Source organism: Venturia canescens, chromosome 3, assembly GCF_019457755.1.
Source record: "Venturia canescens isolate UGA chromosome 3, ASM1945775v1, whole genome shotgun sequence".
In the NCBI taxonomy this organism is placed as follows: domain Eukaryota; kingdom Metazoa; phylum Arthropoda; class Insecta; order Hymenoptera; family Ichneumonidae; genus Venturia; species Venturia canescens.
The window spans coordinates 7,704,703-7,718,943 of NC_057423.1; the positions used below are offsets into that span (position 1 = coordinate 7,704,703).

General features: G+C 42.0%; 2 protein-coding genes across 3 annotated transcripts in view; one reads left to right on the forward strand and one right to left on the reverse strand.

Annotated features, from left to right (window-relative positions):
* On the forward strand, positions 1-6,231 carry LOC122408594 (ATP-dependent RNA helicase DDX42). Of its 2 annotated transcripts, XR_006260503.1 has the most exons (10): positions 1-595; positions 815-1,084; positions 1,318-1,858; positions 2,027-2,255; positions 2,429-2,703; positions 3,006-3,156; positions 3,366-3,700; positions 3,777-3,905; positions 4,263-4,535; positions 4,767-6,231. XR_006260503.1 is itself a non-coding variant. In XM_043415458.1 (9 exons), exons 1-9 carry the CDS (start codon positions 378-380, stop codon positions 4,455-4,457), a joined length of 2,343 nt encoding a protein of 780 aa, XP_043271393.1. In that variant the 5' UTR covers positions 1-377; the 3' UTR covers positions 4,458-4,564. The 2 variants fall into 2 exon arrangements, 1 of the variants encoding a protein (XP_043271393.1); XM_043415458.1 differs by lacking the exon at positions 4,767-6,231 and having other exon boundaries at positions 4,263-4,564.
* The window catches only part of LOC122408593 (serine/threonine-protein kinase GIN4-like), a 27,402-nt gene continuing 17,956 nt past the window's right edge, over positions 4,796-14,241 (reverse strand). Inside the window, exons 5-8 of the mRNA XM_043415457.1 lie at positions 11,051-11,177; positions 10,905-10,953; positions 10,642-10,821; positions 4,796-9,860 (exon numbers count right to left, since the gene is read on the reverse strand). Of these exons, the coding sequence (XP_043271392.1) occupies positions 7,202-9,860; positions 10,642-10,821; positions 10,905-10,953; positions 11,051-11,177 (3,015 nt within the window). The 3' untranslated portion in view covers positions 4,796-7,201. The remainder of the gene's footprint in view (positions 9,861-10,641; positions 10,822-10,904; positions 10,954-11,050; positions 11,178-14,241) is intronic.

Here is a 14,241-nt window from a genome sequence, read left to right on the forward strand (position 1 = left end):
TGGAGGATAAAAAGTTCGATTATTCAAGTTTATATACTTCCGAAACTTTTCGGAGCCTGTCAAAATACGACGAATTCCCTTACATCGAATTTTTTCCCTTCTCACAGTTCTGCGAAAAAACCTTTTAGTTTTTTATTATTTTTTTTTTTGGATCCTCTCAATATTTATCTTTCACTTCGTGACGAGAAATAAGAAAATTGTGACCGAAAAAACAAACATAACCTCTTTTGATCCACAACCGTTTTTATTTACTTTTGTTTTTTTCTGTTCGCGTAATGGTTCCGTGAGAATTATTTTCCTTCTGCGATCAATTAGGCGTAGATGTTTTCGTCACTCTTAGAGTTTTTGGACTAAAGAGAGAAAAACATCGGTATAAAATGAGTTACCATAAAGGTGGTGGTAGTAAACCTAAAGGCTTCGGATTTACGAGCTTTCAAATGGCCGGGACGAAACGTACTGGCGTTAATATTCCTCCACCCACTGCCAACAGTTCGGTACTCAGTAAACAAGGATATCACACAATGAATTCCATAACGGAGAATGCTTTGGCCGCATGTTGGGGTGTTCCTAAAAAACGGAGCAAAACTGAAGAAGAGTGAGTAGAAATAATGAAAACAAAACTGAAATTTTTGTCAATTGCAAATATTTATTTTACCCTCGTCTCGTTCTCTGATAATACAAAAACATTGCATCAATAACTAAATTGAATTCGTCGAACGTCAATGCATATTTTGAGTCTCAAAGTATGCAGATACAGTTTTGGCCAAACATTGAACACCTGCATTTTGAACTCTGTTTAATCGTTTATTTCCAGATATTTTGAGGATGATGACGAAGCTCAAACCTCGGCATTGGAATACATACCTGCACCTGGCTCCCCAACTTATGAATTAATGAAGAAAAATGAAGCAAAACAAGACAGCGACAGTGAAGAAGATCCCTTGGATGCTTTCATGGCTGGCATTGAGGCAGAGGTAAAAAAAAGTTCTAACGCACCTCGACACGAAGAAGTACAAAAGGAAGAAAAGTCCAAAGGTTTCCGGGCTGACATAGACGGAGAGGATGACGAAGAAAGTTACTATAGGTAAATTGATCTGATCGATCGTCAGAAATAACACTAAAATAAAATAAAATACCAAAGAAGGAAAAAAAACACGAATATTTAATAAAACAACTTTAGGTTTTAGAATTTTTCTACCGTGAAATATGATTTTCTATTTCTATTCAAATTGGAGTCACATGTGGTGTGATTTCCTGTTGCAGCTATCTCCTCGTGAGTTTGTTGTTTGATTTACGATTTTTCTTTGTCTCTTTAAGGTACATGGAAGAAAATCCCACTGCGGGATTGCAGCAAGAAGATTCCGATCAGGAGATTGAGTATGACGATGATGGGAATCCGATTGCACCACCAAAGAAAAAGGACATAGATCCATTGCCACCGATAGACCACAGCGAGATTCAATATGACTCGTTTGAAAAAAATTTCTACAACGTCCACGAGGAAATATCGAATCTCGACAAGCATCAAGTTCAAGAATTGCGCAACACCCTTGGAATCAAAGTTTCTGGTGCTTCGGTACCGAATCCCGTCACCAGTTTTGGACACTTTGGTTTCGACGATCCTCTCATTAAAACGATACGGAAAAACGAATACACACAACCGACACCGATTCAAGCTCAGGCTGTTCCTACAGCTCTCAGCGGACGTGACTTAATAGGTATCGCCAAAACCGGAAGCGGAAAAACTGCTGCTTTCATTTGGCCGATGTTAGTTCATATCATGGATCAAAAAGAACTCAAAGCTGGTGATGGTCCAATCGGATTGATTCTTGCACCTACGAGAGAACTTTCGCAACAGGTGAATACGAAAAAAAACAAATGAGAATCATCGAAAGCACTTGAATAATTCGGACTTCAGTGATTTTTATTTCAATTGCTCTTTTTTATTTTTTTTTTTGAGTTTATTTTGAGAAAAAAGTAACGCTGGATATTTTTTTACCTGATTTTTCGACGTTTTTTTTTCCAGATCTATCAAGAAGCTAAGAAATTCGGAAAAGTTTACAATATCCAAGTCTGCTGTTGCTACGGTGGTGGGAGTAAATGGGAACAGAGCAAAGCTCTCGAGGGTGGAGCCGAAATCGTCGTTGCTACGCCGGGACGGATGATCGACCTTGTTAAAATGAAGGCCACGAATCTTGCTCGCGTTACGTTTCTAGTACTTGACGAAGCTGACAGAATGTTCGATATGGGTTTTGGTGAGTCGGATTTATAATATTATCAGAAAATTTCATTTTACAAAATGAATTGTATCATGAAAGACCACGAATATTTGACAAAAATTCAATATTTTTTCATGGTCAATTCACTTTATTGAAATAAAATTTGCACGAAAGAACATTGAAAATAACGAAAAAATTTGATGTTCCAGAGCCACAAGTTCGGTCAATCTGCAATCACGTTCGACCGGATCGACAAACCCTTTTATTCAGTGCGACCTTCAAAAAACGCGTCGAGAAATTAGCCAGAGACGTGTTGACCGACCCCGTGAGAATCGTTCACGGAGACGTGGGTGAAGCGAATACAGATGTGACGCAACACGTGATAGTCTTTCACAATAATCCAATCGGAAAATGGTCGTGGCTGTTGCACAATATTGTCGAATATCTTAGCGCCGGTAGTTTGCTTATATTTGTCACGAAAAAGGTACGTCTTCGATGCCGAACCCACGCGTTTCCCGAATCTTCGGACGATAAGTTTGACAATGAATTTTTCTTGGATGAAAAAATTGTTCAATATTCATTCGTTCCGTCAAATCATCTTTCTTAGAGATTTTGAAAATCAAATTTTCAATTTTTGATGATCTTAACTCTTATTTCATTCTATTTTCTTATTTATTGAATTGGTTTTTCAAATTTCTCTACCCAAAAAAAATCGATTAAAAAGCTTTTTAGCGAATCTCAGTTTCGATCAGTCCGTCCTAATGTCACTTTTTTCTCACTGCTCAGCTGAACGCAGAAGAGCTGGCGAACAATTTGAAACTCAAGGAATTCGACGTGATGCTTTTGCACGGTGATATGGATCAGATTGAGAGAAACAAAGTTATTACGGCGTTCAAGCGAAAGGACGTCAGTATATTGGTCGCGACTGACGTAGCAGGTGAATTTTTGTATTTATTTTCCCTTCTAGAAGTCAAAAAGCTAGAAACACAACGGGATACGTTAAAATTAATCTTCGATGACGTATTTCGTGAATTTCCTGGTCTGGAAATGCCACATTCACGAATTTAATGAAAAGAAAATCAGACATTTATAAAAATGAGAATGAAAATATAATTTTTCTGTTCTTTTTTAATCGAAAATTCGTAGCACGCGGTCTGGATATCCCTCACATTAGAACCGTGATTAATTACGACGTGGCGCGAGACATAGACACGCACACACATCGAATAGGACGAACGGGTCGAGCAGGCGAGAAAGGCACAGCTTACACTCTCGTAACGGAGAAAGACAAAGAATTCGCCGGTCATTTGGTGAGGAACCTCGAGGGTGCGAATCAAGAAGTACCTAAAGGATTGCTGGATTTGGCGATGCAGAGTTCGTGGTTCCGGAAATCGAGATTCAAAGGCGGGAAGGGCAAAAGTTTGAACGTCGGAGGCGCCGGACTCGGATTTCGGGGACGAAATGAAAACCATTCGGCGCAGGTAAGATTTTCCCGATTGAGAAAAATCCATTTTTTATTTTGCTTAACCCTTTTTTCTCATCAATTATCGTTTCAAGGTCGGCGGAACTTCCTCGCAAGCTCCTAAGGACATAAGCGAAGTCGTGAAAAAACTGGAGAGACAGGGACCCGGCAGTGATCGATTGTCGGCCATGAAAGCTGCCTTTAGAAGCCAGTACAGTTCTCAGGTGAAAAAAAGTCCACGGAATCTCAAAACTTTCGAATCTCCCGAGATTTTTACCTTAGCAGTGCACTTTCGAGTCTGTGAGACCCAAATAAGTTCAAACGAGTCTTGCACTCACTGGATGAACAAGCTGGCAGCAGAAATGTGTTACAAGTACAAAAAAGCGCTGAAAAATGTTGATTACTGATACAAAAATAATGAATTTTTATTGTTTTCAATATTTTTCATAGTTTTCTGAGTCTCAATTGATTTTTGCAAATCAACAAAAAAATTTTATCCACGAAAATGCTGAATATAGGAAAAAAGCTGTAATATTTAATGATTAAAAATGTAATTTGGCATCGATGGGAAAATCTTGCAGTTTCGAGCGTCGTCGGATCACACATGGGAACAAACGATACAACCGCCTTCGGTGATAATGCCTCCACCGCCTCCGCCTTCGGGCTCGGATCAGACTTCCGGAGAATCGGAGACGAATCCAGCGCCACAAAATTCGGAGGCTGCGGTATCGGAAAAGAGTGAGCGAAAGAGAGTGAGGAAAAGCAGATGGGAGTGATGGAAAGGACCAATGAGAGCCGTGAATTGTACTTGTAAACCCGTCGATGTTTTTTCTTCAATCGATTTGTTTTTTATGGTAATAAAACTTGAATTGATTAGGGTGTAGATTCGTTCTTTTATTGGATAATTTAACCGTTAAAGTTTTAAGTAAATTTCGAGAATCGATCTTGAAATTGATAGCAAATTATCATAATTATATAATTTTCAGTAGAAAAAAATCGCGAAATTCACTTTTTTTTGTTATTTCATTCGTTTTTTTTTATAATGAATTTGTCATATTTTTGTTACATTGAAAATTCATTTTCAGAATTCGAGGAACGAAAAAAGACACTTCGATGAATCTTGAAGAAAATTTTAATACAGTTTTTGATCGCAGCGATAATTTTCCCGGAAGTTTTATAAAATCCATTGGAAGAAAAAAAGCGAAAATATATCGAACGAGAATCGATCTCGTTGCTGCGCAATTGAGCGATGATGATAAATCGTCGCTGTTCGCGGCTTAAGCCGCGACGAAGGAGAACAGCATCCAGTAATTAGTCGGCTAACGTTTTTCTCCACCATCGTCCGTTGTGTTTTTTGCCTCAATTTTGTTTTTATTCATTGACAAACGGGACGTTAATTAATGCCAAGACTCGGGAGCTTTGGAGAATATTATGAATAATTTTGCCTCCCCGATACGATCTTATTTCGCTCTCAGGATATATTAATTGCGCATTTTATCGTTATTTACGAAATTTCTCTTTCATATTTTCATTCCAATTCCCAATTCCGTTACACTTCGACTCGGAATTATTGAAAAAAACCCTTTTTATTTTCTTCCCTTTCGATTGTTCTTCCGTTCCAAACATTTATCTTCACTCCGAATCGCGAAAACATGATTCTTCATTTTTATTCAATTTTCTCGTTTATTCGATGGTCACAAAGCGTTAGCATACTAATTAGGGCGCCGCTGTTCTCCCGGACTGTTCCAAAATCCTGGCCCTTCAGCACCTCGCACGAGGCGAACAAATAATTTCTGAGGAAGAAAAAATAATGACAAAAACTAAAATACGATAAATATTATAATCTTAAATAGTAACGGGGCTTCGATCGAGACGCGATCTCGAAATCGATCGATGCAAATACGAGATAACGCCCTCGCTGAAATCCTCCGTAAAGCGTTCCCGAATCGGTAATCGCTAATCGCAATTGCAAATACATTTTATATATATATAGGTAGATTTATATTTATAGAAATCGATGACAGCGAGGCTCGATTTATTCAAGACTAATTGCATTCGCGTGACACGTATCAATGATCATAAATATCTCTACAAATCGAGCGACATTATGTTATGAACGTTTTCTATATTTTTTCGTTTTTCCATCCTTTTTACCATCATCAATTCTTTCCTGGAACTGTCATTGAACACACGTCATTTTTCGAACGGATTTTTTTTCCCCTTCGATCATTCGTTTCCTCGGACTTTCATCGCTGGCTGGTTTTGTTATCGAAATTTCGTAATTGCCCAACGATTTTTTATCCCAAAATGAAAACTCTTTTGCCAATTGATTTCAGAGCAAGTTTTCGGGCCAGTTTTTCATTAGTTTCATTTTTTTAGCTCAAGCTTTCGATTGCGTTGGTAACGAGGACGAAAAAAACAAAGGCTGCGCGAGACGATCGCCGCTCTCCTCGCTTCTCATTCGCAGTGATTCACGAGTGCAATTATTTCCAAAAATGGTCGTGCGACCCTGAAACTACATTTTTTTATCGCGCAGAATCAAGTATTATTATTTCGTCGAATGAAATCTCGAGGAATTGACAAGTCACTCGAAATTCCGTCACTTCCGGTTCACGAGTATGACGCTTTCTAAAAAATGTTCACTTCCTTTTCGAAAATAAGCGATCGCTGCCCTTAAATAACTCGAGTAATGCTCCGTTTACGCATTTTTGAGTGAAGCGAATGTGAAAAATGGTCATCCGGAGGACAAATATTCATATTTTTTGTCTCTTTTTTTTAGTCATAGGACATTTTATTGGACATGAATCTTGGCACTTGAAAATGTTGAAAATAATCTGGAAAAATGGAGAGTTAGTAAAAAACCGAAGAACACAATTATCATCGAAAATTGAAAATTCTTGTGAAAATTAAAAAAAAAAAAATCACTATTCAGTGCCGCTCGTTTCCAATTTCTTTGGAAACACTAAAAAATGTCTTTCCCTGAATCATGAAATTAGAAAAAATGAAAAACTCAGTAGCCAAAATATTGTTGAATGAATTTAGAAAGCTTCGAATCAAAGTAAAACGTTCGAATATTCGATTCCGTAATTCATAAAAATTTCGATTGTCGGCGGTTCGGAAAAAATTCGATAAAGGTATAAGAGAGCCGAGGAATTTGATTTGGAAGGAACGTAGCGAGAGAAAAGTGGCTGCAAAGAAAAATAATCGAAAACTGTTGAGAGCTTTTGAGATTCTTTTGACGAAGCTCTTCCCGGATGATGCGTAAACGCAGCTTTTTCGTATCCTAAAAAATGTACAAATAACCTAAAAGCTACGAAGCCGAAGAGACGGAAAGAGGAGAGAAGAAGAAGAAGGTCGAGGCTCGTGTTGATCGCCCGAGAAAGAGTGCATCGTGAGTGCTCAGTCTTAGTTTGGTAGATTTATCGGGCCGGAGATTCGGGGAGGTGTTTCGAGAGGGAACTCGGCGACAGGGAGGTCGAAGAGAGATAAATCCGCGTCGGGAGGAGGGCGCTGAGATTTTTCAGGAGTCGGCGCACTGGGGCATCGCCGGGCTGCTTCGCCGCCTCGTTTTTTCGCAGTTTTGTCCGGAGTTGAAAAAGTTGATTTTTCGATCGTGGCTTTGCTTGCCATTGAACTTTTGCATGGCGCGTGTGTAGGAGCCGGTGCAAACTTTGCCCCAAACCCTTCTCTCCTCGGGGCTCATGGGCGACGCGGACTTGGATTTAGCGAGAGATTCGAAGCGATTTTCAGCAGGGTTTTTGGTGGCTCCGAGGGACTCGAATTTCCTCGAGGCTTTTGCGAGCTCCTCGGACTTGTCTAGGGACGCGCTCGGGCTCTGGCTCCCGTGGACGTCTTCCCACGACAGCCCGATGTCGGACCGGAGGCTCGAGGGCGTGGGGCAACTGCTTTCACTGGACAAGGACGAGGACCTGACGAACGAGGGCGGGAGATCGAGTTTGGCTAGCTCGTGGGGAGCGCCGGGGAGGCTCGAGGAGGGCGGCTCGCTTTTGGCTCTGCCCGAGGGCGGCGCGCTTCCGTTGTTGTTCGTGTCGTTCTCGATCGGCAAATTGTCGTTTACCATTATTTTCGTGATGGAGGTTCTTTTTCGCAGTTTTTCCAAATTTTCCTTCGAGGCTCTTCTCGAAGCGTCGATTTTGTGGAGAATGTCTTTGAGGTTCACGGACCCGTCGGCCCGCGGCTCAACCGCAACTCCCTTTTTCTTCGGGGAGCTCGAAAAGCGCTCGCTGAAATTGGCCCCCCCCTCGACTCTGAGCCTCGGAACTTCTGCGAAAATGTAATTCGGCAATCTCTCTTTTTGGTGGTAAACTCTGGAGGCTCCGGGCCCGCTTCCGCTCGCTTTGTCTTCGGAGGCTTCCGGCTTGGAGCCCGACTTCGCAACGTCGACGCACTGCTTGTATTTCTCGTCGATTCTCCTGTCGAGGCACTCTCGAGTTTCGAGCACTTCGAAGTTCGAGTCTTCGCTCATTGGCCAGGCGGAGTTGATCTCGTTGAGCGGGAAGGCGCTCGGGATCGAGGGCTTCTCTTCTTCCGGGTCCTCGGACTTCTCGTAGCTTCTTTCGCATCGTTGGCTCTCCTGGACTTCCTCGGCGTCCTCGTTGCCCGACTCGCTTTCAAAGTCCTTCAAAACTCCCTCGTTTTTCTCGTTCTGTTTTCGCAGTTCCTCCCAATTTTTCCGCGGCTTGTAGCTCGTCTTTCGTCGCACGATACCGCGCTCCGTGATGTTTATGTCCGGAATGAAAAGCCGCAGGGCTTTCGGCCCGGTCGGAAAGGTCACTTCGCTCACCCGCTTCTCCGTCATGATCGCTTCGAGACTCGTCTTCGAGGCGACTTCCTGGTGCTTGTTGAACGCCGAAACTAGCTGGGCGACCGAGTACTTCGGCTCGTCGTTTTCCGACTCGGAGTGCTCTTCCTTCTCGTCCGAATTCGCCGAGTTGTTCGAGTGGCTCGAGATATCCGAGTTCTGTCGCTGCGAGGCCTGCTTCACGCTTAGCCGGTTACGCTCGCTCTGGATCTCGTCGGAATCCTCGGTCAGAGTGTCCGACTCGACGGATTGTAAGGAATCCAAATTTTCTTCGGCCTCCGATTTGCCGATTTTGAGTCCTTCGATCCCGGCGCCCTTGGGGCGTCCTTCGGGCGCTTCGGCCTCCGGGTCCCCGCGCTCCGCTCCATTTTCGTGGACTTCGAACTGGTCCATGTTCTCCAGGACTTGCACAGGCTCCGTGGGCTCCTCCGCTGGCCGATTTTTCTCTTCGCCGGCGCCTCCCGGGGAGTTTCTTCTCGGGGATCGCTCCGGGTTCTCGGACGCGTTCGCAGCCGCCTCCGGCTCGAGGGCGTCCGAAAAAACTCTCTCGGAACTCTCGGCCCCGTTGACGCCCGCCTCCGAGGAGCCCGCCGAGCTCGAGGAGGCGATTTCGCTGCCGATTTTCCTGAAAATCGGCAAAACGTCCTCGGTCACCGCTCGCTGGTCTTTCCTCCTGCGATTCCTTTTCCTCAGGCACTCCAAGCTCCGGTAAATGTCCAGGACGCCCTGCGACTTCGAGAGACACCGCAATCCGTAGAGCTTCTCCTGGGAGCGACTGCCGAACAGCGGATTCAGCATCGCCTCCTTGCGCTCGTCCCCCTTAACGCTCTGCGACAAGCACGCCTGCGACTGAATCTGATTCAAACTTCTCATCCTCGACAGCAACCCCCGCCTCGTCACGTGATTCAAATGCGCCTGCGAGCGGCTCTGCGCCTGGCTCAAGAGCCCCTGCGTCTGCTCCTTGTTCAACAAATAGTTTTGACTCGTCGCCAAGCTCGCCTGACTCGTCGCCAGACTCGTCTGCGACGAGCCCAAACTCGTCCTCGAATCCGCCGGACTCATGTAGCACTCGCTGCCCTCCAAACTTCCTCGGCTCCCCGTCAAACCGTAACTCAAACACATCTCGCTCTGACTCAAACTCCCTCCCAAACTCTTGCTCTCCCCCGCCTCGCTCAGGTTCGCCTGACTCGTCGCCTGACTCAACAACGCTGCGCGACGCAAATTCTCACGGCTCACCACTCGCTCCAGCAAAACCTCCCGCGATTTCGACAGGTAACGACGCAGGTGCGGCGATGCTTGGGTCGGCGCATCCCGCAACCAGTCGTGACGCAGACACTGCTTTGCCGACATCCGTGCACTGCGGAAAAACAAAAAAACATTCTCGGACACCATTTAAGATTGAAGGTTTTTTCAAACCAAGGTCATTTTTCGGAAAAATATACTTTTTCTAAGATTTCTCGCCATCGTGCTTCGAAAATAAGAGAAATACACGTTTGGACAGGATCTGAAATAAGGGCTTTCGTACAGCTCGAATTTTTGCTTGTAATTTCTCGTAACTATGAGGAAAAATATACTTTTTAGATTTTTCACCAGCATTGTACTCGCGGGAAAAATAGAAAAATCCGATTTTTCGAGTGTGACTTTTTCCTTTTTTGTATAAAAACGTTATTGAGATAAACGTCGAATGTATCGACGCGATTCAAAATTTGAGCTTTTTCCAAGCCTCGATTCAGGGAATTCGATTTCCGGCGTGTAGTTTTCCTCCTTACGTTTCAATCTCGTGTTTCCAGTAAAAATATTTATTCACTCGGTTCCACGCGAAGAGTGTTTTCAAAATTTGAAAAAAAAAATGGCAACAAGGATTCCGGTTTACCAAAATTTGAAGAGTGAAGAAATTTCAAAAATCCAAACGCTCGTATCAAAAAGGAATTTGAATACAGACCGAAAAAGCACCATTTTTAGTAACACACACTTTTTGACTTCCCTCTAATAATCCATCGAGCATTTCAGCTCGAAACTTTCGCTCGAAAGTAAAAGGACCGTGCAAGTTTTTCGTTATCACAATTTCGAAGAAAATCCCACGAGCTTAAATACGAAAATTTGAAAAAGAGTTTCATGAAAAATCGACAAAATCTTACCTTGGGTCAAGCACGAGAAGTTTGGCCACAAAGTCTTTGGCCTGCGCGGAAACATCCTCGAACAATTCTTCCGGAAAGTCGACTTCGCCGAGCGAAATATTTTGAAACGTTTCCTGATCTGTCTCGCCACCAAAAGGTGAAAATCCGGTCAGCAAAACGTAGGTGGTAACTCCAAGGGACCTGATTTCAAAAGAGCGTTTTAACTATCGTTACTTTCTCCTTGCGATTCTCGATCGTGATTAATTATTGATCAGCATATTTACCACATGTCGGCGGCTAACGTGATAGGTTCGTAGTGGAGAATTTCAGGAGCTGAAATTCAATAATTCAAGCCATCAAAACGAGCTCGGCTCCATGAAAAATTGTCGCCTCGATTTCGGCACCGAAAAATTCACTTTTTGAGACTCACCAACGTAATCGGGTGTGCCCAAGATTTCACGGACTTCGGTCCCCTCCAGGATCACCCTCGAAATCTCAAAGTCGCAGAGCTTTACTTCGCTCTCTGGAAAGCTGCCCATCATCACGAGATTTTGAGGCTGAAAATCACATTTTCCATAATTTACCTTGAAAGCCTTCAATTTAGAAGATTTAACTCAGTTTTTTCGAATGAGGATTTTGCGGATGCAAATCTCGTCACTTTCTTGGGCAGAAACCAACCCAACAAATATGGAAAAACGTGCGAGTTTCTCCAGCCATTTTTCTTCGTGTTTTTCTCATATTTTATCCAGATTTAAATAGAATATGCAAATAGCACGTGCGCACGATCGTTACGGGCTTGTGACTTTTGATATATCGGTGAAAACGACTTCCTACAGACGCCATCTAATAGAGTAGGTTCCTGTTCGTTAATTCTTCCAATTTATGAGTCAAACGGTTGCAATAGACGTCGAAGTACGTCGATACTGCGATTGATACTCGAGCAGACCGTTCCGCGAAAGAATCAATGAAAAATTATTCAATCGACGAACGAAATGTTCCATCACTTTTAAGGAAGTTCACACAAATTTAATGGAAATCGAAAACTCCAACTTTGAGAGTTGAATTTTCGAAATATGCTAGAAATATACAGCGTGCATCTGTTCCCGGAATTATTATGGGATTCACCGTCCAGTTGTCGAGAAAACTATTAACGAAAATCACATTTTTGGCATCCTGTGGCAGGCCCACTTCCTCTGCGACCATTTGGATTTAAGAAAATAGGAGAAAAATGGAGAATAAGAAAATATAATGTTTTTGGATATCAATGAAACACTTATTTGAGGTTAACGAGTAATGAGGACACGAACGGTGGAAGGTTTGACAACAGCATGAGCCAGCTCGTTTAAAATATAGATATGCATGCGCATACGAATAGAAAATGGCTGTTGTCACATTTTGCTTGACGATTTGTCTACGAAAGTATTTGAACCGCTATAATTATATTAAAAATATATCAATCTCAACAAATGAGTTACACATAATTGAATAATTGAGAGAATAAATTTCAATAGTTTCTTTGATGATGAAAAGAGCAAAAAAATTGAGTTGCTTTTTTGAATGGCAAGTAACAAGGCATGATTTTCGTTAACGAAGGGTTAAATTTTATGAATGAATATGATAAATCGATTGAATACGGTGTTGAATCGAATGAGGATTTAATTTTATGGAAAGCATCGTTGAATCGGTCTCGCAGTAAGATTTTTCATCGACTTTTTGTACCTAGTTTTATTTCAATTGATATTTTTCCGTTTTTGTTGAGTTTCCAGACTTTTCTGTGTCTTTTTATCACTTGAAAATACACAGGCGGACTCACACGTGTGCGCAAAGTCCCAAGGATAAAAATAATCGTATACGATCAATTTAGTCGGCGGGTGTCTTCCAACCTTAATATCGAAGCCTTGGACGTGTGATTTCTCACGTGGGTGCGCGAGCGCGCTCGCTTTGAATATTCAAAGTTTCGTGACGTCTCTCCTTGTCCGATCTTTCCGTATAATAATCGATCGATCTCGCGCCTTTTAAACGATTCCTCGCGCTCGTACGGTTAATTATTGAGTTTTATGACGAAATCCCCTCAAACGTATTTCCCTCTTTTTTAACTCGAAACTCCAAAATTCTGGGGATCTCGTAATAAATCTTTTCACTCGACAGTTTACTCAACGGTCTGGCATTATTTACGCGGCGTCATTGACCTTCGAACTTAAAAAGTTAACGACAGGTCTGTCACGACCGAAAATCTCCTCAGTCGGACACGATTTTTTAACTGTCATTAATTTGTAAACCTAGAAAACGAAATTCTCCATAAAAATTCTCGTCAATTTATACGAATTTTTCCTCACGATAATTTAATAGTACAATTAAAATGAAATTAATTTCACTGAATTTTGCTAAAAAAGTCACATTTTTCAAAGTGAAATTGCGTCAAAATTTATTTTACAAAATTTCAGTGAAATTCACATACGATTTTGACAACGAATTTCGAGTTAAATCGAGCCAAAACTATGCTCACAAAATTAGAGTAAAATTGGAAGTTGAACGAGGGCAAAACTTCCTCCCAATATTCAAGTAAAATGAGACAAAATTTTGATGAATTATTGAATGAATATGAGAAGAAACTGGCGAGTGAGATTAACCTGAGAGAAGGAACGAGCGGACATGAAACGTGTAATCGTTTTGCGTAGGCGTGGAATATTTTTCATTTTTGTTCATTTGTTTGATTTTATTTTATTTTATATTTTATTTTTTTTCATAAAAAACGAGAAGTAGCGGATTAAATAAAAAGTCCCATTTTGAGTCATTCCGTTTGGTGTGTTTCCTCAAAGAAAAAGGAAAGAGACGATCGACATTGCACGCAGCTCGGAGCGTCCTCGAAGACGCGCGTTATTATTTTAAACCCAAAAATTGCCCATTTATTTCCATGTTTCAGCCGACACTGGAGCCCACGCGAAACACGAGTTGGGCGTAAAAAATATTTTATTTACGTATTTAAAATGTATTGATGGCCCATTAAGGACGTCCCGGCGCCGACGTTTCGCGCCGTTAGATTCTTCCTCGTTTTATTTATATTCGACGAGAATTCTACAAATTCCGACAAAACAACGCTCCGTTACAGCTCGTCAGTTCTTTAAAAATATTCTGAACAGCCAAAATATTATTTATTGCCTTACGTAAGCACGTCGGCAAACACTTATTTAAGAGGTTTTCCGGCTAACTCGATTCAGCGATCCAATTCGAGTACGAAACAAAATGAACATTTTCCGAAAAGCCCCAATTTCGCGTTCCACGATTTTTCGAAGCTTTACGCAATTTCGCGATCTCCCGTTCCCAAAAGCGTTTCCAGAACACTTTTATTCGCGCTCCAAAATCCTCGTCAATGTCAATATATTTCAACAAAACAAAATGACTCTCGCGACAAAAGACTAAAAATCAACAAAAAAAGATGGAAAATTGGGTGGTTTTTGGGGAGAATTTCCAGAAAATTTCGTTCCTTTCCATGATCCGCATCAAAGTGGCTCCCACTCCATAATTTCCCACAGAAATCTCGTTCCGGGTATCTCCAACCATCAGTTCAAAGCCGTTGCCCCATTTTTCGCGATTTCCACCAAGATAACGTCCCATAGCTCG

Coding starts and splice junctions, on each gene's coding strand:
- LOC122408594 (XM_043415458.1), top strand. CDS start 378: ATGAGTTACCATAAAGGTGGTGGTAGTAAACCTAAAGGCTTCGGATTT. Junction 1,085..1,317: donor GACGAAGAAAGTTACTATAG/GTAAATTGATCT, acceptor TGTCTCTTTAAG/GTACATGGAAGAAAATCCCA. Junction 3,157..3,365: donor GGTCGCGACTGACGTAGCAG/GTGAATTTTTGT, acceptor GAAAATTCGTAG/CACGCGGTCTGGATATCCCT.